At 42.4% G+C, this 21,558-nt stretch overlaps 2 protein-coding genes across 5 annotated transcripts; one reads left to right on the forward strand and one right to left on the reverse strand.

Annotated features, from left to right (window-relative positions):
- Positions 1-328: 328 nt before the first annotated feature.
- aida (axin interactor, dorsalization associated) lies at positions 329-5,960 on the forward strand. 2 transcript variants are annotated; one of them, XM_079180516.1, is made up of 11 exons: positions 329-633; positions 1,301-1,367; positions 1,458-1,511; positions 1,730-1,784; positions 1,873-1,936; positions 2,036-2,145; positions 2,294-2,302; positions 2,903-3,025; positions 3,178-3,300; positions 4,070-4,187; positions 4,282-5,960. In XM_079180516.1, the coding sequence occupies exons 1-11, from the start codon at positions 527-529 to the stop codon at positions 4,379-4,381; spliced, it is 930 nt and encodes a 309-aa protein (XP_079036642.1). In that variant the 5' UTR covers positions 329-526; the 3' UTR covers positions 4,382-5,960. The 2 variants fall into 2 exon arrangements, with proteins under 2 accessions (XP_079036642.1, XP_079036643.1); XM_079180517.1 differs by lacking the exon at positions 2,294-2,302 and having other exon boundaries at positions 475-633.
- Positions 5,066-20,720, reverse strand: mia3 (MIA SH3 domain ER export factor 3). Of its 3 annotated transcripts, XM_079180513.1 has the most exons (28): positions 20,584-20,720; positions 19,160-19,293; positions 18,981-19,067; positions 16,835-18,890; positions 15,682-16,011; positions 15,126-15,256; positions 12,732-12,863; positions 12,410-12,431; positions 12,213-12,301; positions 12,034-12,111; positions 11,832-11,942; positions 11,676-11,747; positions 11,476-11,580; positions 11,280-11,402; positions 11,103-11,190; positions 10,901-10,965; positions 10,699-10,789; positions 10,469-10,607; positions 10,127-10,289; positions 10,006-10,041; positions 9,819-9,886; positions 9,388-9,473; positions 9,096-9,209; positions 8,471-8,533; positions 8,336-8,382; positions 8,154-8,222; positions 7,268-7,667; positions 5,067-7,103 (listed from the first exon to the last, which is right to left on the reverse strand). In XM_079180513.1, the coding sequence occupies exons 1-28, from the start codon at positions 20,702-20,704 to the stop codon at positions 6,868-6,870; spliced, it is 5,256 nt and encodes a 1,751-aa protein (XP_079036639.1). In that variant the 5' UTR covers positions 20,705-20,720; the 3' UTR covers positions 5,067-6,867. The 3 variants fall into 3 exon arrangements, with proteins under 3 accessions (XP_079036641.1, XP_079036640.1, XP_079036639.1); XM_079180515.1 differs by lacking the exon at positions 9,096-9,209 and having other exon boundaries at positions 5,066-7,103; XM_079180514.1 differs by lacking the exon at positions 8,154-8,222 and having other exon boundaries at positions 5,066-7,103.
- Between the last annotated feature and the right edge of the window lie 838 nt (positions 20,721-21,558).

Here is a 21,558-nt window from a genome sequence, read left to right on the forward strand (position 1 = left end):
ATACTAAGTCATTATTTTGAGATAGTATCTCATTATAATGACTTACAGGATCTTTATTCTTTCCTCAAAGTGGCGGAAATGGGCTTCCATATAAACTAGCTAATTTACACGATGATTACAAATAATGATTGCGCCTTTGAATTAAACAACCATTTTTATTTTTGTATCTGCAGGCAGGGCTTCTCTTCTTACTTAAAGTCTATATGCCAACAACACGTTTACGACACAGATATCCTGTTACCGTCCGCTCGAGCGACCCGGCGTCCCGAAACGTGCGCACCCGAGCTCCGGGCGGGACTTCCTTTCTCTTGCGGATGCGATATCGGATGTGAGCAGGCAAGAAAGGGCTTGGTCCGGGTATCACTGGTGTGTGTGTGTGTGTGTGTGTGTGTGTGTATGTGTATGTGTGTTTGTGCGGCTCTGGTACAGCAGAGAACCGGGGCTGACGACGCCGCGCTGCAGCAGAAGCCTCGTAGACGAACCTCCTCCCCGGCTATGCTGCCCTGAGAGTATCCGCCCCGCCAACATGTCTGAAGTCAACAAGACCATTCAGAAATGGCACGCCAGTTTCAAGAAAGGCACAGACTTTGACTCGTGGGGACAATTAGTGGAGGCTGTAGACGAGTACCACATGTAAGTTGCATTCAACATGTGTATCGTGCCTCTCCACGCAGCTTGGTATATCCCGGGCGGCATGCTTCTTCTTGCAACGTGCAGAGGAGATAACAGCGCGTAGATAAACAGTAGGCTGCATGGTGCTTCACAAGAAGTTCTAGCCTCCGAGCTGTCAAGTCAGCTCCTCACAGCGTTAAACAAACCGCGTCCATGACGTGATGTGGCGGTGGTTGCAGAGACAGCAGGGTCTGGATGTTGCATCTCGGATTCATTCACCACCAGTTTGAGTTGAGGGAGAGTCTTTGGAAAATAAAACCCAGAGCTGCGTGCAGTGTGTTTTATTATGTGTCATGCAGCGCTAGAAAAGGGGCCAATATCCCCCCTCAGAGTATTGAGAAATAGTCAGCCACACCCTCTTATTGTTGTGGGGTTTCATGTGTTTAGTGAGGACTGTTTCCCGCTTTCAAGACCATATCTGGTCTTTGCACATTTTTAAAGATGTGATCTGCTGTGTCAGCTAATGTTTTATCAGATATTGCACTAATAATATAAAATGTAGACCCTGACGCGTTTCTTTTAACCAGAAGGGGGCGCAAACAGACATCATTTAGCCACCTCTACATTACAATCATCTTCCAAGTTTTACTGCAAAGCATTAACCCACTTCTGTGTTGTTGTTGTTTAGTTTAGCGAGACAACTGCAGAAAGAGGTGCAGTCAACAAATGCGTGTGACTTCACAGAGGAGCAAAAGGTAATCGGTACATCTCTCTGTTATCTCTGGAAATAAAGACCGGTATTCTGCATAAACTAACACGATTTTTTTTTTATTATCTTCTTTTAGAAAACTGTAGGAAAGATTGCAACATGCCTGGAGATGAGAAGTGCCAGTTTGCAGGTTTGTGTCATTTTTTAAAAATGTGGAATATGTGGAATCTTAGAAATAGCCAAGGCAATTTATTTATAGAGCACATCTTTAAAACAACTAATGTTGACCAAAGTGCTTTACAGAGAGGGGAAAATTCCATTAAAATAAAATATCAGAAATGAGGTCAAAGCAAAAGCCTTGTTTCTTCACTTGTCTAAAGATGATATTAAACGTCTTCTGTTCTGCAGTGCACACCGTCAAACGAGGACTTCAAGTTAGAGGAGCTGAAGAAACTGGAAACCAGTAAGTGAAGCGACTGGGAGTTGAGCTCCAACTCGTTTATCCTCCTGTTGTGGCTTCGTATTCTGATCTTCCTCCTTTTTGTCGACAGTAATTCAAAATATCTTGACCTACAACAAAGAATTTCCTTTTGATGTGCAGCCAGTGCCCTTAAGGTAAATATCCGTCGCTAAACGTCCCGCGTTCTTTTCTGTTTTCTGTTTTCTGTTTTCTGTTGTGTGATGTCGATTAAACCTGCCGTTCGTCTCCGTCAGGAAAATCCTCGCTCCAGGTGAAGAGGAGAGCCTGGAGCTGGAGGAAGAGGAGGAGGAGGACGCTGCAGCAGGAGCCGGTTCTACAGAAGCTTTCCCCCCGAGAGCCCCCGGTACTGTGCACCCTGTAACCGTGAATAAAACACACCTGTGTGTCCTGTTGTCCTGTTTTGGAGGGCTGTTTGACTGTGTGTCTTTTTGTTTCTCTCTGTGGGTGCTGTGCATGGCTTCATCGCTCATTCCTGCCTGCTTCATTTGCAGCTTCGCAAGGTACGAGCTTTTATCCACCAGCATCTGAATGAGTTCTCTCCTGCAGGACACGCGGGTTTTTAAATCACGGCCTTTCAGAAGCGTATCATACAGAGTTAATGTTATTATTCATGAAGGTATGTACATGGAGACGTTTTCTCTTTCATCAACAGAGAGCTTATGAAGTCAGCCTCTGTTCCACAATTTTTTTTCCAAAGGGAATTTCTTTTGTTGATCTTTCCGACAAGCAGAAACATGAAAGTAAAGTATTGTTAAAATTCAAGGTAAATGCACATCTGCTGCGTGGAGTTAGCGACTAGCTGGGGAACATCTTGGAACATTGAGCAGCTAAAGAGACAGATGTCTCCCTCAGGAGGTGGCGGAGACCAAAACTGAGCTCAAAGGAGAGTGCATGTTGGACACGTTCATCGGGTGGCCAGAAGCAATTGTGTGAATAGGCAACTATTTACAAACTTTACTTTTTTAGGTGATTTATGTCCATTTTGTGTCGTAAGTGGCCCAAAAAAATCAATGTATGTGGCTTTAATGTATAGTCAGAAACCTCCTTTTATCATGCTTTAGCTTTCCAGAGTTAATGTCCGTAACCGTTGTCCTCCACAGGTACCCTGTTGCCACGCTTACCCTCAGAGCCTGGGATGACGCTACTCACACTAAAGATAGAAAAGATCGGGTTGAAGGATGCCGGGCAGTGCATCGACCCGTACATGACCATCAGTATCAAAGGTAATGATCGACTCACCTGCTCGAGAGCTTTGGATCGTCCACGTTTTTCTGTGAAGAGGCGGCACTAAGTGCATCACCTTGAAGTCTGTGAGTATAAAATGTCCGTTCTGCCAAAAAAACACGAGCACATTCTGTTTTTCCTCCGCCTGCAGATTTGAACGGCGTAGATGTGAACCCTGTGCAGGACACACCTGTGGCCTCCAGGAAGGAAGATACCTACATTCACTTCAGTGTGGAGGTAGAGATCCAGAGACACGTGGAGAAATTACCAAAAGGTAATACCTCACCGCTTATACAAAGTCAAGTACTATGAATGGAACAACTCAAAGGACAGTGTAGCCAACAACATATATATTATTGGAAATAAGTAATAAGCCCTTGAGATGTGCTATCTCGTTTTTACTAGTAAAACAATCTCATTTAAGAAAAACTAAACAAAAACAATGTTGAACCAGAGAAATGAAGCGGACCAGACTTTGCAGCAGATGGCGCTGTGTTGCAATTGGTTCACGATGAATCCCTGTTGTTTTTCACATGCAGTCTGAACAGGAACATGATTTAAATATTGTACTTGATCAAATGCCAATTAACCACGATAGTGAGCTCAGGTCTAACTTTTAACACACTGGGGTCTGGATCGGCAAGTGTTCTTCTGAGTGTGGTAGAGAGAGAGAGAGCTCAAGTGGATTCCCAAATAAAAAGACATTAAGGAGATTCATACACCGTTCTCCAACCATGTATTTTGTATATGAAGCTACATGCTTCTGAGACATTATATCTGACCCGAACTAAAACAAACTAAATATTTGAAAACTAACTCTTTCTGAAGAACTGACACTAAACTAAAACTAGCAAACACAGTAAAATGAATTGTGAGTAAATTGTTATTAAACTATATATCTATGTTCCTTTTTTAAAGATTTGTCTCTGCAGCTAATAGAGGACAGGCGGTAAAACAAAATATAGAATAATGTCGCTCCTTTTAAGTTTTGAGGTAATTATTGAGTGTGTTAACCTTCCTATTCCCGCTATACATTCTTCCAGGAGCAGCCATCTTCTTTGAATTCAAGCACTACAAACCTAAAAAGAGGTTCACCAGCACTAAATGCTTTGCCTTCATGGAAATGGACGAGATCAAACCCGGCCCCATCGTCATCGAGCTGTGAGTCCGCCGTCGCGTTAAAACGATTTAAAGGGATTCCTTTTGTGTCTTGAAACAATGACGTGTATAAATACGGGACCTTCTTGAATTTCAGGTACAAGAAGCCCACGGACTTCAAGAGGAAGAAGCTGCAGCTTCTAACAAAGAAACAACTCTATCTCCATCTTCATCAGACAATACACAAGGACAGCTAAGTGGCAGCGCAGCCCGGACTTTGAACCTCCTCTTTTGAATCTCTCTCTTACATCCGACACGACGTGGCGCTCCACCTCATCAACTCCAGCAATACCCAAACAAGGTTGTAGTCATTTGTTTTCTCTATGAGTGTATGAAGAACGCAAAGGGAGTCAAAGATCAGTCACATCAGCTTCAGCCTTTTGTATTCTTGATAAGTGCATGTAACCTGTTGCAGGAAACCCTCCTCCAAAAGGTCAAGAACCTTTAGTTTAGTTTTTTTGACTGGTTGGAGGTACGGGGCTTTCATAGGACAGAAGAGTTATAAAACAGTTAAACCACCTTATCTCCAGTCTTCCTTAGCTCACTGATTTTTGGGAAAAACATGGGATGTTATTGCAGGTGCTCAATTAAAATCATTATTTTATGTTTGTGCCGCTTGGTCTCTGAAACATTAAACGATGTGGACATGCCGGTGAAGTCATGGCAGAGTTTATAAAGCCTCTCCCCTAAATAAAAAAACATGCGTCCTAGCCCAGAACGGTTTGTGTGCCATAATTAGACTCAATTAAGACCTTTATGGTTTAATTATCAATTAAATAGATTAATTTAATAAACCTGGCATTGCATCTATCTAGGTAGAAATTGTGACAAAAAGATTAATTTCCCTAATAAATAATTCAGCTTTATTTATTATTAAATTAAACTTGTGCTTCTTTAAATATGAACTGAACTTTCACATTAGTCATTTATTGTGAATAAAAGTATTGATCAGAGCAGCTTTGTTTTAAGGAACTGGCTCTCTGATTGGCCAGCTGTTATGTGAGTCTATCCAATCGGAGCTTTACATTTAGAGAGGTTTTTACATTAAATCATAAACAAACTATAAATTATTTCATACATATATAAATTGCTAAAATATTCAAATTGTCCTGGTGGCACACTATATTATGGTTTGTTGTTCAGTCACAGGGGCATTTATGTAACACGGTGAAGTTATAGGTTAAATATACATTAATGCTCCGACCTTTTAAGAATAATCAGTATGTATTTGATTTAGTTTGTTTACACACAGATTCATGTTTTTTGTGGATGCAGCATGGGTTTGAATGTTTCTCGACTTGATGTGCACATCTGATCGCGGCCCATTTTTTTCTTAACCAGAGATCCAGTGTTCAGGATGTTCATCCCCTGCCAGAAGTGTTTTTAAACTCTAGTGTTACATTGCAGATCAGATGCGTTCTATTTGATCTATGTCTATAGGATGCATCTTTATTGGCAGTCAAAAGAATTTCCTCTTAAAGCCACTACTTTTATTTTGAAATTCACATCACCAGTTATAAAGGGCCTTTAAAAAAATAAAGTTGCATGTTCCTTTTTGTTTCCATTCAGACTTTGCAGATGTTCATCTTCACTAAAACGTCTACAATGTAATATTTGAGTTTAGATGTTATTTTTGTAATATACAGTAACTTGTGTGTGTATGCAGCACCATGATGTGGTAGACCTGAGGAGTGTTTTCTTGACAGACTGAGGGGAAGTGTATCAAACATTTACAATGCTTTTCATTTTTAATAAACTACAAATGAAGCAATTGAACAGACTGCATTTTTAGGATGTGTCATTTATGCAAATATTAGGCCCCTGAATGTTACGAACATGTTATATTGCTGCTGTGTGGGTCAGATTAACTATAAGTATTCACTCAAGGCTTCGGACAATCCTCTTCAAAGGACTATGACTTGTTTTTCAGAACAGAACAGCCGGACAAACGTCTTGAATCATCAATAAATGCTCCCAGTGTCATTCCACACACGTAGCTAAATATGGTACATGCAGTTGTTGGATAAGTTCACATGTCAACTGACAGCAGTCCAGATGTATGCCTTATTTTCTTCCAAATAAAGCAAATGCTGTAAAGACATGTTGAAAATGATTTAGGTCCAGTGTAAAATAAATCCACTGTAAGGGAACTGTAACCAGTTAGTAACATAACATCGACAGCTTTTACATTCTTTATTATTAAAAGTTCTACCAACATAGTAAAATAAGTTATACATCTGGCCATCAAATTACACATCTGCTTTACAGTCGACTCGAAAGCAACAGCTTTGGGAAATTATGGAGTTCCTGAAATGCTAGAAGCTAAACTCTCCTTTTTTTAAAATAATTTCCACAGGAAATGACATTTAAAAAATTGCCCCTTACAAATCATTGATATATACTTTTTTAAAAGATCAACAAAAATGAAAATACTCTGGCATATAATTAATTATTGCACAATAAGCTGTTTAGAAAAAGTGGCAACCCTCTTCACGCATTGATTTCAGACACAATTATTGATGCTTTAATTTAAGGACTTTTTCTTTTTATAAACATCCTTGCAATTCTTTATTTTATAACTGAAATATGAAAATAATCATGACCTTTGTTCAGCCTGGATCTGGGGTGATGATGTGACGTGTTCAGGCTAAGTTCAAGTCCTCTGCCACAGCTGGAGGCATCTTTAAGGCTTGACCATCGCTGGCCTCGCTGAGTCCTGAGGGGCCTCCTGCTTCGCATGCAGGTCCTGTCTGGGGCCGCTGTGCGAGTTATGGAGGGCGTCGGGTGGAGCGTGACCGTATGCGGGATGGTGAGGGACGCCTGGAGGCAGGTTCATTGGTGGGCTGTTGTGGTCTCGGGGTCCTGGGTAGCGCATGTCAAGGGGGACAGGTGGACGTGGTCCCATAGGTCCACGGATACCTGGACAGAACGATTAAAAAGAAAAAAGGAAATATATTCAAATTTATTTGTTGACAGCCCTACTACTCAATGACCCGAAAAACCATGGGATCCAGACCTGTTGTATACTGATATAACAACAAAAACTAATAATAAAATATGAAATAACAGAGGGCAGATCGTACCATGTTGCAGAGGCATCGGCCCGAAGTGATGAGTTGGAGGGGGACGGAAGTGTGGCGGTAGTGGACCCCGAGGATTGGGGTTGAATGCATGTCCGTTGGCAGGGCGAGGTCCAAAGTCTCCTCCCATTGGCCCAGGCAGTGGCATACCTGGGTGCCCATTGGCTGGTAGTGGAGGCCCATGATGAGGAGGGACATTAGGAGGAAGAGGACCATGAGGACCCGATGGAAGGTGGTAGAGGCCAGGTCTTAGAGCTCTGTAAGGTCCGGGAGGCGGCAGGCGGCCGTGGGGTCCAGGAGGGAGGAGCTGTTCGTGGGGTCCAGGTCCAGGGCCAAGGGGAGGTCCTTGGACCATAGGGCCCGGTGAGTCCCTGATCGGAGACGCTAGGAAGGATCCAGGCCCCTGAAAAAGACACGATGGTGAGAAAGAGCAGTGTGCGGTCGCTTCAATTTGAGCTGTTACTGGAAGTGAGTAGATATGGAATCAAATTTTAGTCATGCAGTGAAAAGATCCACAAACCAAAAGATCCTTTAGCCGGGGCTCAAATCACAAGGCCAGTAACCTCACACCATGATTATAAACCACTTTCACAAACACTCGACCCCTGACACACACACACACACACACACTTGCAACTTTCAAGGACCCGAAATATTTTCCAAGACACATTTTAGCTGAAGTTTCGACACGATGAAAAAGAAGCTCTGCTTCTCTTAGTGCTGTGAGAACAGGTGAAACCACACACTCAGCACCAAAACAGTTAAGTCAGCCCCAGTGAAGCAAAATGCTGCGAATCTCTTTCCCAAAATGCAAATCCAGCTTCAGGGAAGAGGGCGGCGAGCGTGCGTACGCCTTCACACGCCTGGACTGGCCAGCCTCTATACTCACTGGCTCTGGACTGTCTGTGGAGGCCTCAGCCTGTGTCTCTGCTTTAATCTGTGGATCTACTGCCTGTGTCTGTTTTAGAGCAAGGACATACACAACGGACATGTCGGTAGGAGCTCCAGCCCTGCAGATGAAATGAGGGAACGGTAACGTGTAAAAAATGATCGGCTGAGAAAAAGACTTACAGATCCATCTATGTTGGCAGGGGACGAGCTTCGGGGGCCCATCATGTCTGGAAGAGGAGAAACGGCACAGTGCTGTAAACGAGGCTCAAAGCAAAAGGTGAACTCGTTGAAACACAGAGACGGCAGAGGACATACCCATCCCAGAGAGGTGTTTGCTTTCAGGGTAACGACCATGTGGGTCTGATGGAGGCCGTGGACCTGAAGGGGAGAAGAGAAGAAGATGGATTGACTACTGAAATTCCTCAGGACTCTTGCCTGTAGCACTTTTCCAGGGAAGACAGTTGGAAGAAGCAAACAAAGGATGGCCATCTCTACTCTAAGAATACAACAGTCAGAGGAAAAAAAGCATTATGGATGACTTTAAAGCCCCTGAAAACATGGTTTTTACCTGTAATTCATGACTAAATAAGCAATTGATCCTTCTGTATCGTTTAAGATTTTAACATGCAGTTAATCTTCTCCATCAGGACTGTTTAGGTTTAGGATTGTGTTGTTTAAAATAGGTTTTTAGGGTCTTCAAATTTCTAAATGATTCAACAAAAAGAAACAAAACTAGAGCAGTAAAAAGGGAGCTGAAGACAGAGATACGAGGATGACACACTGAAAAAAAAAAGAACTCAAGAAGGTGACAGATCTGAAAAGAAAAGTGAAGTCAGGTGTGGAAGAGAAAAAAAGATTTAAAGACAAAAGGCTGTAGCGGAGGGATGATGTCCGACTGTGGCGACGGTTAAAGAAGGTGAAGTAATCCACCGGGACTCACCGTACGGGTCAATTCTTCGCCCCAGTGGGGCAGACGGAGGGCGCCTGGGGCCCTCTATCATTATTGGAGGGGATGGTGCACCCCCACTCACAGGAGAGGGCCCATAAGAATCACCTGTTACGATCAAAACCATCCATTTACCAAAGGAAAAGAAACGGGGGACAACACACTACAATCTACGCAGAGACGAAGTCCTCAGTCCTGGGCTCTCCGAAGACTGTCGAGCACATTGAAACCATCCTCTTCTCAAAGCTCTGCAGAAAACAGCAGGAAAGGTTTGTGGCGTGTTTACCTTGGCGAGGGCCGGCAGGTTGTCCAGAGTTCGGTCTGAAGAGAGGAGCGCGGCGCTCATTGAGCTGGGAGGTGAGTACAGCCAGTCTGGGTAAAAGAACAAACGAACGCTTTTGGTGAGATGCAAATAAGCTCCGTGGGTCGGGGAATTAGTATTTCCATTATTGATTGATGAGTTTGTTTTCAGAAAATTGTGAAATGGTTCCCAGAGCTCAAAGTGACATCATCAAGTTACACCTTTTGTCCAAGAAAACAGTCAAGAACCAAACAATACCCAGTTTACAGTGAAATTTAAACAGGGAAAAATAGCAAAACCTCACATTTGAGGAGCATGTTGATTAAAAATGAATCAACCATCAAAATAATTGTCAATTTCCTGATGATAAATCTAATCATTTTAAACCATTTTTTACTAATTCTGCCAACACTTACTTTTCACGGAGCTTTGATGACTCAAGCTTCTCTTGATTCAGAGCTCGCTCTGCATTACGAGCATTTACCTGGAGACGTAATGGAGGATTAGTGTGTGACTAGAATCTGAGCTGATTATCAATCTTAAATATCCATTTATAGCATATTTGCAAATGTGAAATAAAGTGTGCCACTGTGTGCTGCATACCCAGTTTGAGTGAGTTTTGTTTTCCTGTTCTTTTATCTAAAAACAGACAGAAACCAGATATTTAGTCAAGGGTTCGGTCCGATGTCTCTGTGTACTCGCTCATTTAGAAATGAATAGCCACCTGGTCTTTATAGACTTGCTCCGTCTTCTTCATCTCGTCCTCGATGTCGTTAATGCGTTGCCTGAAGACTTTAACCTGCTCCTCGGCCTCCACAGCTTTTCCTCCCACCTCGGACAGCTGACTCTCTTTGCTGCGTCGCTCCAGCTCTTCCTTCGTTAATCTCCTGCAAAGCCACAGAAACGTCTTCAAATAACGGAAACACCGGGCTCCTCCACATCTCTCCGATTCAAAGACGTACGATGCTTAGTCATATTCATCATGGTGAGAGGACAGCAGATCTTCTAGTGTGTAACAGCAGTTAATAAAATTAAAAAAAAAAAGACGTGTCACGGCTTCACTTACTGCTGCAAAGCGTTTTCCTTCTGCTGATACATCTCGACCATGATTTCGTTTTTCTGCTGGAGGATCTTGAACTGGTTTTCAACATGGCTCTTGTCACTTTTTAGGGCTGTGATTGCGTGCTCCAGCTCCTGGTGTTGCTCTGTAGCCAAACACATTGGTGTGTTTAGAGAGAGGCAGGAAGAAAAAAGAAAAAAACCCCACTTTGATCAAAAGAAAGATGGCCGACATACCTTCCAATGACTTTCTAGTCTTTTCTTCATTCAGTAGTTTGGTCATGAAGCGATCGCGCTCTTCCTCGACCACAGTGAGAGTGGTCTGGACCTGGAAACAAATGATGGGAACATTTTAAAGCAGGTCAACACTTTGCCTTCTTAGTATTAACATTTATCATTCGTGACTACGATTTATTTAATAGTTATTTCGACATCTTACCCGAGAAACATCCATCATCTGTTTGATCCTGTTCTTTACGGCGGTCTTCTTGTCTGAAAAAGACACTGAAAGACCATCAACCAGTTAGTGTGAAACATCACCGACTTTGTGACCGACAACAAACACATGTGGCGGTTTAAAATCTACTGAATACATTTGCGTATTACTGCTTTCATTAGATTAGTAACAGCGTGGGACTAACCGGGAGCTACTTCACCATTGGCTAACACTTTGGTGTCAGTCTTTTGCAGATCACAAGCGTCGAGGTCAGCCAGAAGTTCAGACAGCACCTGTCAGGAGACATGTTAGTTTGGGGGTAAGTTCATCATTTAATGCAAGTTAAGGGCGTTAAGGACTAACAAAAACAAACAATCCTGACCTCCACGTTGTGATCTTTGAGCACCACCGAGTCCTCCAGCTCTTTCTGGGACTTTTGGTAGACTTTAATCTGCTCGTTCAGCTCCTTGTGTTTGTCCTCCCAGCTCTTAATGGTCGCCTTGAGCTGTAAGAATTGGCAAGTCAGGAAATAGTATGCACATAAAATAATGATGAAAACAAATGAAAACATGTCTCACCGATTTATTTTCTTCCTTTAGTGCCGAGTAATCTTTCTGGAGACATTTGTGATGAACTTTTCGGGCATCTTCGCGAATCTTGGCCTCGTCCAGGAGAACAGCGGTCTGTAGCGAACGCATGCGGTTGAGAAAGAGAAGCTGAAACCAGAAGCGTCGTTTAACCTTGCAATGTGTGCAAAAGATTATGCAAGGACTCGTACCTTAGAGAGAGCCTCCTGGATCTTTTTCCTGCTGAGCTGGAGCTTCTCGTTTGACTTCTCTAACTTCTCGATCTGTTAAGAGGAAACCGTTCAGCATCGCGAGTCTGAGACGACAGCTAAAGACGTAGCGGGAAGGTAAATATATGAAACAATTACCCTGGTGCCATTTTGCAGTGAGTTTGCCCTCTCGTCTTGGAGTAGTTTTGCATATTTGTTTTTTTCCTCAGCTGCGTGCTCATTCTGGGTTTCTGCCTCCAGAACTTTACTCTGCAAATAGGTAATGAGAGAAACTTCAGACAGTCCTTCGACAACAAGAAGCCATTTACACCCAACACTCGATGCAGTCCGTAGTGCTTACCTCCAGGTCTTGCATCCTTTTTATTGTACAACTAACTGTTTCCTTTGACTGTTTTTGATTTTCTTTCAGTTGTTCAGTCTTCAAAAAAGAAAAATTGTGAAAGTTACAGAAACAACACAACGTATATTTTGTTCATAAGTAGTTCATAGATATTTGACCACATGTTACTTGTAGCTCACCTGTTTTTGGAGTTCAGACATTTTGGTGAGAGAGTCATTCTTCTCTTTTTTTAATGCCAGGATTTGCTCTGCCAGCCTTGTTTCATCCACTGAGTCCACAGGAGTCAAACAGAGAGTACACAGTCAGTTGTACATTGTACACTTCTGCATTTTGTAATGTAGTACAATATATCAAAATAAAAGTAGTAAAAACCTACCGAGATACTCTCTCCTCTTAACCTGAAAATATTTAGAAAGCCAATAAGTAAAGATCTGTTTGGAATAACTGTCACAGTATGATCACCATGTACATAATATAGCTTTGTCATCTCAGGAACCGTGTATAAATGATAAACTGTGATACAGATAAGAATGTATTATGTCGATCTCAAACCATGGGTAGTTGAGCCGACAATTCAATGATGTGTGCCTCTTCAGAGTCAAAACCTAATGACATCTAAGCTCATACAATTACAGTATTTGTTGTTGTTGACAGACCCTAGCACATCCTTTGAGCAGAGATGAGAGCAGCACACTTACTGCCAACACGGTCCTCCAGAAGAAGAGGGTGAAGGTCACCACTCCAACCAAAGCAGTGACGACCACAACTTGCCACGGACAACCAAACAAGGTTTCCCCCGGCTTCCACTCTTCTGGCAGCAATGAAATCACCTGACGGCACACAAACAAAACCAAAATTAGTAAGGAATGATCAAATAAAGCTGGTTAAACATCATCTTCCATGTCTCAAAGCTTAATAAATTAGGGGGGAGGGGGTACTCTTGTTTCTCTTATTACTATGTGAATAATATTACGAGACTAAAAATAGAGACAGATGGCTAGTCAATATTTGCCAAAGCACAGCGAGACACTCCAGCAGGCCTACAGTAGCTGCAGCCTCACTTCCACTATTTGCATGCACCCCTAGACTGAGACACTGTGCATTCATTAACAGAATGGACTAAATACATGTGTGACATGTTACTCTATTCACACCACTGAGAGGAAAGCTCGTCAAGATCTAGAGCACAAGCACACAATAATAAACAAAGCATTGCTGGACAAACAAAGAAGTATTAAACTGGGTTATAAAGGGCTTCCTTCACCTGATCCTTCCAAAATCAAGATACGGGCAATTTACAACTACAAGCCAGGTGTGCTTCAATTTACAGTCGTATTTTATGAATTGTATCAGTGGTCAAAATAGACCATAACTTTACTACTTCATTAACGTCGAGTCATACTAAGAAGAACTCTTGCCTATTGCTCCAAACACAGAGAAACCTTTGAACTGAGCATGTGGCAGTTCACACAGGAACAAACACACACTCTCATGAAACAGAGGGATTACAAATACATTTACACAGCACATCTCCTGACAGGATTAACAGGCTCTCTTCAATCAGCTGCATTTCACTCACTTCCATTACGCTTTGTTCAGTATTTAGCAATGCACAAAAGCAGGACTGCAACCATACTATGTTTCACTCACTCACACACACACACACACAAACACACAAAAACAAGATATGAAAGAGCCATATGGAAGTTATAGATATCTAAGAGGCAACATCAACTGCATCAGGTTTGGTGAGTAAACTCAGGAGAAACGTTAGTTAACGTTCAAGTCAATGTGCATCAGCACTAATGCTCATGAACACGTCAGCATAATGAATCAAATGTTCACTCACGTGATGCAGCTCCTTGAGAAACAACATGTAAACATGCCCCGGTTCCATTACAGGTCTGGTTAATAAAGCGTCACCCTCCATGTTATATAGTCTTTGCAACACAAACGGAACTAGCACGAGTAACGTTGTGCTAGTTTGACAGATGTTCGCTTTGCTAGCGCGTCACTGTTCTCCTCAAAGTAAACCGCACAGTTAAGCTACCGAGGTTAGCCGTTGAAGCCCTGATAAATAGCAAAATACGTCGTTACAAAAACTGACAATGATAGATAGTCGAGACAGGTGATAAGTAGGACTTGGCAACAACAGTCTGCAAACGGTAATAACAGACGAGTCGTCGTGTCCCATTCACTATCAAAAATACACCGACGAGCAGGAAACGTTAGCTGAGCTGGAGGTTCAAATATGGATTCATATTAGACTACAAAAAGCAAGTGAGAACCTAAATTAATTTGACAGCCCAGAGTTCATCATAATGCTGTTTTTTATGATGATTTGTTTCCCCAAAACAAGGCCCGCCGGTTGTGCTAGTGTCCAGCTAGGCTCAGGCTGAACTTCAGCCTACGACACACAACATGACAGGGGGAGGCCCGTGGGACGTTCAGGCACAATCGGAAATTTGACTTCCCCCCCACGATACACAGGTCCCAGCACTCACCCTGTTAATCATTGACAGCTCGTGCTGTCTAAATGTGTGAGCGCAGGAGGATGCAAGTACAATCATAGGCCAGTTAAGTGAGACCTTATACTTTTGTTTAATACATTTTTACCTGTATGAAAAATAATATTGGTAAAATTAGACCAAATTAAAACATTTTTTTAAATTGTCATTATACCTTTACATGTGTGAGAAGGCCTACTGAGATTGTAATCAGGTTTTTGTCAGTTCAGTTCAAACCTATTTTTTACATTTATGAATGGAGACTATTTTCCAATTGGCAATATCTTTGCAGACCTACCGACCGTGTGCGTGTGTGTGTTCTGGGCCTGAACAGGAAATACCAAGGAAGAAGGAAGAAGGAAGAAGGCAGAACAGACAGACTCTGCCAAGATCTTTAGTAATTATTGCAGAAGTTCCTTTTCTATCAAATTATATTGTTCTATTCCCTTGTGACCCAGTACTGGTCCACGGTCTGGTGGTTTGGGAACCACTGGTTTAGGAGATTGTTGAAGTCACAGAGTAAAGAGATGTTAAAAAGATAAATGCTGAACTAGTGAATGGAGTAGCTAGAATTCTTAGACTTGCCTCAGTGGTCCACTCTGCAATTTTACTCCTGATCAACGAAAGGATGCAGCCCATGTAAACCATCCCAGTTGAAAATAATCCCATTTCTTCTTCGTGAATTTCAGACACTGGTTCCACGGAGTCCAAAGAATCTGGTGGAACAAAATGTACCTGTTAGTCAGGTTATGTGTGTTACGGACAAAGTACAAAAAATGTAATGCATTCAAAATAGCCAAAGTATCATGTGATTATCAAACAATTCCTCCAAAACCAGGTGAATCGAGGAAAGACTGACTTGGGACTGATGAGGGGACGGATTTGCTGACCCCAAGAATGACATTTTGAGCCTAATTGTGCTAAATTCTATGATAACCCAAGTCCAAAGTGCTAAAATCAGGGTTTCATTATGCCCCCAATAGTGAGGATTTTTTAATATAAATGTCAAATGTAAGTTGAGGGCTTGACAAAAAGAGTAAAAGTATTCTTTCAATTTAAGGAATCACCTTCAGAATGGAAGCCAAGTGAGCAACTATTGTTTCTAGGTTGAAGAAACTAGTTATGGACGCAAAATACCAACCTGAGGGCGAGGGCTCAAGCTCGACACCAAGGCCCATGTCTACGGGATTTTCCAGGGTGGCTTGAGGGACCTCCTGCCTCTCATCTGATGCACTGAAGCTAGGCTGATTGTCTTTGTCTTTATCAAAGTGTCCGCCATCCTCCTCCACACCGACATCCGGTCCACCGTGTGCCTTGTCCAAAGCCACCCGGTCTTCTTCAGTCTCTGCTGGTCTTTCCTCCTGAATTGTTACTACGAGGTTGTCATCGTTCTCAGCCTCAGGGACGCCGACAACCTTGTGTTCTTCAACAATGTGGGGCGTGTCTTCTTTTACGTGCAATTTGTGTTCATCTACAACAAAAACACATGAACAATTAGGGATCAGTCAAGGAGGTCATTTTCCAGGTCTGTCTTAAAAGGTTTCTGGGTGGTAGTCGGGTAGGAGAGGTTATTTTGTTTCTGGGAGGTGGAACTCTGGTTTCCATCAAACATATTTGATCTGGTGACAGCAGGTGTGGTCTATGTGGCTTTGTCAAGAACACGGTGTTTGTTCAGTAGGAGGTCAGTGTGACTCTCTTTAATAGCAGAGAAAACATTTAAATGTAAGGTAAGCAGAGCTAAGACCGGTAAATCTGTATTTGTATTTTAGGCCACACATCACATCTGTAAAACAAAAGAAAAGAACATTTTCATCTCGAGAATTACACACAAAGGACAGAAGTGGCCCACTTATACAACATGGTTGAATAACGATGCAAGTAGGACAAGATTTCCAAATCTGAAAAATGGTGAAGCTGTATGGCCAACAATAAAATATGTATTTTTTTAGGTTTTAGCAGTGGCCGCAATTCACTGTTGTGTGCAGTGTTAAGTGAAACTCTATCACAAATGGTCACCTGAGACACAGTCTTATGTCAAGTGTGAGCTGCAATCCCTTTTAACCGGATGAAGACACAATCTGGATAAATCTGGGAACAAGACACTCGTCTGAATGGGGCCTAAAAAGAACAATAAAGGGCTGCATATCTGCTGTGCCACAGCATCAAATTCTGCATTCACTTCATCTGTGGATCATAAGCTTATGCAATATACTGTACTTGTGTGTGAAAGGCCCAAATCAGAGGTTCAAACTGAATATGCAACGGTACAACCACAGACCTAAAACAAAACCTACCGTGGTCAATATCTGATGCCTTTTCTGCAGCCAAAGGCGCGCTGTCACTGGCTGTAGAATACTTCTGTCGTAGGCTGAATGCGAACTCCTGGAAGTCATCCATTATTTCAGTCTCCTCATCCAAACCGCTTGTGTCTGCATGTATTGAGCTCCGGCTATCCAGCATCTTCTCGATCTCGTCCAGGATGTCGTTTTCAGAGTGCTCCAGGATGCCCTCGAGTGCATTTTCAATGTCTTGCGTGGTACCCGTGTGTGCGCGACGGGAAGCCTGCAACTCTACGTCCAAGTCAGAGTACATGGCCTCCACTTTGAAGAGATTCCTGAGGCCCAGAAGCTTTTGGAACCTCTCCATGGTCACCTCTGGGAAATGGCCTCGGAGCAGAGTCAGTCTCATCACGCTGTCGCTGTATTCGGGCTCTGGAGTGGACACAGTGGGCGGAGCCGTTTCAGGGGAGGCTTCAGAGTCTTTGTTGTCAGATCGTGAGAGAGAAAGTGCATTTTCATCTTCAAGTAATTCTTCTTTCTCCTCTTTCTTTTCCTGTACCTCTTTCCACTCGTCTGCAAGACGTTCCTCGTGACTCTCCGGTCCCCCCACAGATAATTCTGGTTGACTGTCATTACTCTCTAAATCGGTCATCTCTAAATCTCCCACATCTGAATCCTCTATCTCCTCAGTGAACGGGTCTGGCTGTGTTTCAGTTAGGGTACCAGCTAATTCTAGATTCCTCACAGTTTTGTTTTCGTCCAATTCATTGTCCAAATCCTCACTATGCTCCATTGCAACACGACTCTTACTATCATTATTAACCTCTGAATCTTTGGACACTTCCTCCTCCTCCTCATTGTCCTCTTCCTCTTCTTCTTCTTCTTCTTCCTCACTCTCAATGGGTTCATCTGTTGTTTGAATATCAGACTTTTGAGCCTCATGATCATCAGAAGTATCATCTTGTGATACCGGATCCACTGATATTGCAGCTGCTTCTGTTTGATGGTGTATCGGCACATCAGTTGGTGTTGGATCTTCCTCCGAGGCGTCCTCAGGTTCAATCACTTCTACATAACCCTCATCGTCGTCATCATCATCATCATCAACCAAGGCTGGCTCTAGGTTCTCAGGCTCTTTAGATGATTCTACTGGTATTTCTTTTTCTTCTACGGCAGTCTTTTCTTCCTCAAAACTCAGAGTCGTTGTTGGAGCAGCTTCTTCGTCCTCGTCATCGTCTTCCTCCTCTGAACTCAAATCTTGTGCTGTCCTCCCTCCCCCAGTCACAACTGAAAAAACAGCATCTCCGATTGACGTCCACACGTTCTTCTTCTCTGCCTCTGCTTTATTATCATGTGTAGTCGGGGGACTTTCCTGCTTTTTGAGGGAATCTGATGCTGGAGTGTTCACGGTTTCTCCAGAAAAAGACAGCAATGGAGTTTCTGCTTCAACATCCGTGTCTTCTTCGGGCGGATTTTCCACATAGTCGCCTTCTTCCTCTTCATATGGGGAGACATTCTTGGTGATTTCATCTTCGGTGACGACGGCATCGAAAGTTGTTCCAAGGGTTGTTTTTAACTCGGGGATTTGCGCTCCTTCAGAAACCGAGACGCGGTAAGCAATGTCTCCTTTGGGCACAGCTTCTACTTGAGATGTTGAGGGTGTTTCTTTGGTTTCACTCCTTTCTGACACATTTTCAAGAATGGACACGACTGTGTTTTTCTCAGCTTCTGTGTGTTCTGTAGCTCTTTCAGTAGCTGCTGACTCAGACGGCACTACTTCTGCAGAAGGTGATTCAGTTGCTACGTCAAGTTCAGGTAAAGAGGCACTTTGTTTATCTGGGACTTCATCAAGGCTCTCATAGCTATCATGATGCTCAATTTGTTTTTCACTGTCAGTCGCCACTTCTGCTGATGGCTGTGTTTCTTGCTGCTCATCCTCCGCCACTTGAATTTGGTCAGATGTTACATTATCTTCACCATCATTCTCCTCCAGTGAAGAGCCTAACAGTAAATCTATGTCGTAATTGTCAAACTTATCAAATCCGGTGTCAAAACAGACAAAATCCGTTTCCTGAAAAGAAGTTTAAAAAGAATCAAAAAACATCCAGCAACATTTTTACATGCCTCATTGATTCACTTAGTGAGCAACATATTTTCATACCTCCGCTCGAACTTCAATTTCTTTCTCGGTATAAAGGTGGTTAACCGCAAGAAGGTCGTTCGGGAAATAGCCAAAGTGACTTCCAACCTATTTCAATTACAAGAGAACATGTTGAAGGTTATAACAACATAGCATAAGCTAGATGTTATCCATTTCTGATTAAATATTAGTATACGTACACTTCCGGCCCATATGTCGGTCCTTCTGCCTGACAATTTGTAGTATACATAGATAGTTTCAGATTTTTTGACTTTCAGGAACCGACAGTCTGGTCCCGAGAAATCTTTGATAGCTTTTCCCCGACACAGAAGCACTGTGAAAGAAAAAGTGGAAGCATTAGAATCGTTTCAAAAATATAAGGATTATCAATATGTTATTATTCACATATTGCTCTTTCTAAAATTCAAAATGCCTGCAGACTATTTTCTATCAGTCTGTTATTTTCTCGATACAAGCATTTGGTTCATGTCAGAAAATAGCAAAGAAATGCATATTTCAAAGTCAAGTAGACAAATTAAAATGTCTTGTTTTGTCCATCCAACAGTACAAAACCAAAAGATATATTTGGTTTAATGCGATTATAGATTAACAAACGTATTCACATTTGAAAAGCTGGAACCAACTGATTTTTGGCTCTTCTTTTTTATAAAAAAATAACTTAACTGATTGACTGTTTTTGAAAATGATTGTCAGGTTATTTTCTGTCAATCCACTAATTTCAGCTCTACAATATTTCCACAAACAAAAAAATATGCATCACAACGAACGACTGAAACTGATTAAACTAAAACGAGATGGCAAAGAGTGAAGCGTTATCTGCATTGATGCAGGGTGTTATTGAAACCATAATATCATGATGTATAGTCTCATGTGTTGTTTTAAAACATTTAATGAATCTTCTTGTGGCTTTTCTTTGATTAATGTGTCTAATCTTTACTGTTTACCAAACTATCTTCTCCTCATGATACGTCAATATAACCATTTCGCATCAACCTAACGTTGCATCAGCATTTTGGGTTGCGGTCAACCTTCAGGTAAACAACAACAACAACAGCTGTAACAACGGTCTCCTCAGGCTGTAACATACGTTACTTTAAATTGACTGGTTATGACACGCAGACTAGAGTGTTGTTAGCCTGTGCTGAGTAGCATTAGCTACAAAGAGAGAAGGAACAACCACAGCCAACGTAACAATGCGGTTAGCGCTAGCTGTACGTTGTCAGCTAATGTTTACTATCGTTTGTCCAACGTCAACAACGTTAGCAGAGCCTTGGCTAAAAGCCGGTGGCTAATTAGCTGCTAACATTAGCCAGCAGGGCAGGCCGGAGCTATCAGGCAACCGGCCAACACTACCAACGTCTGCACGAAAAATAATAATAATAACACTAGCTAATACCTCATGCTAACATGAGCGGGGCCTGGTGTCAGTGAGCAGCACACAGATAAGCAGCATCTGAACTGCCACGGGCGGTTATCCAGGTCGCAAATATCGACTGGCAACAGGTCCAGAGATAAGGCGCAGTTTATGGCTAGCTGTGGTATCTGGATGAGGGAAGATTGCATCCTCGATGAGCTGGTAGTCACAACAAGACAGCAAACTTACTGCTGCACTCCTCGTCGGCGCATCTTTTAAGGTCGGAGAACCTTTTTTCCAAGGCTGCGGTTGAAATAAAATTAAATAAAAGTAATAAAAAGCCCTGTCGGTAGAAGTGTTTGGCTGCCATGCTGGCAGTTTTGTTGCCTGGCTCGACTCTGCTGCTGGAGCATGAGCACTGGGAGCTGGAGGAGCCGACACGTCAGCAGATCAGATCCGGCTGGGTGTAGGCTCGGATAGATTTACAGGATATAAGGTTTGGATTTGGCTGCGAGACACGATCCCACCCTGGTGCAGTGGTAAAACTGCACAAGGAGTCAGCCTCGTCAGTCAGTTTCTTCTGGAGTCATCCAGTACATCTGCAAAATGCACCAAACGATGTAAGAGACTGAAAACCAGGGATATTCACCCAGAGGATTAAAGGTGCACTGAAGTGACAGTAAATCTCCACAGAGCCCTTTTTAAACACATTTAATTCAGATAACAGAGGGGAAAAAGGCAGTTTGTTGATGGTGGCAAATGGACTTAAAAACATAACAAAACTGTAACCTAATATTGAAAAGGAAAATCAACAATTCTGTTTCAAAACAATGGATCCTATTTGAAAATGTAGAGTTTTAAAAATAAGAGATAATCATGTCATTAAATGTTTGCACACACCACTTCAAGATAGATAGATAGATAGGTAGAATTTACCATTACACATACAAATAACAAAACAAAAAGCATGACACAGAAATAGCATACAGAAGCCCAGTTTCACATCCCTTGACCTCAGGTTAGGGAAAAAAAAAAGAAGCTATAAGCTCCGCCTCTTCCGGTTACATCAGCCAATAGGCGTGCATCCTTTCTATCTACTTCCTTAGCAACTGCCCAAAGAGCAAAGTGGTGAATATTTAACAACATGTGGAAGTCACATTAATCTACAATAGAAGACACCGCATCTTATTGATTTTTCAACAACAGCAGAGACTGAATGAGTAC

This window comes from Pholis gunnellus (genome assembly GCF_910591455.1).
Source record: "Pholis gunnellus genome assembly, chromosome: 19".
Classification (NCBI taxonomy): domain Eukaryota; kingdom Metazoa; phylum Chordata; class Actinopteri; order Perciformes; family Pholidae; genus Pholis; species Pholis gunnellus.

Bases quoted from the DNA above. Each gene is read 5' to 3' on its own strand.
- mia3 (XM_079180513.1), bottom strand. From the start codon at position 20,704: ATGGCAGCCAAACACTTCTACCGACAGGGCTTTTTATTACTTTTATTT. The intron at 16,012-16,834 runs GTAGGTTTTGTT...TTTTTGTTGTAG, and splicing joins GGCATCAGATATTGACCACG to ATGAACACAAATTGCACGTA. The intron at 9,887-10,005 runs GTATGCAGCACA...TTACGTCTCCAG, and splicing joins ACAAAACTCACTCAAACTGG to GTAAATGCTCGTAATGCAGA.
- aida (XM_079180516.1), top strand. From the start codon at position 527: ATGTCTGAAGTCAACAAGACCATTCAGAAATGGCACGCCAGTTTCAAG. The intron at 1,368-1,457 runs GTAATCGGTACA...ATCTTCTTTTAG, and splicing joins ACTTCACAGAGGAGCAAAAG to AAAACTGTAGGAAAGATTGC. The intron at 3,301-4,069 runs GTAATACCTCAC...ACATTCTTCCAG, and splicing joins CGTGGAGAAATTACCAAAAG to GAGCAGCCATCTTCTTTGAA.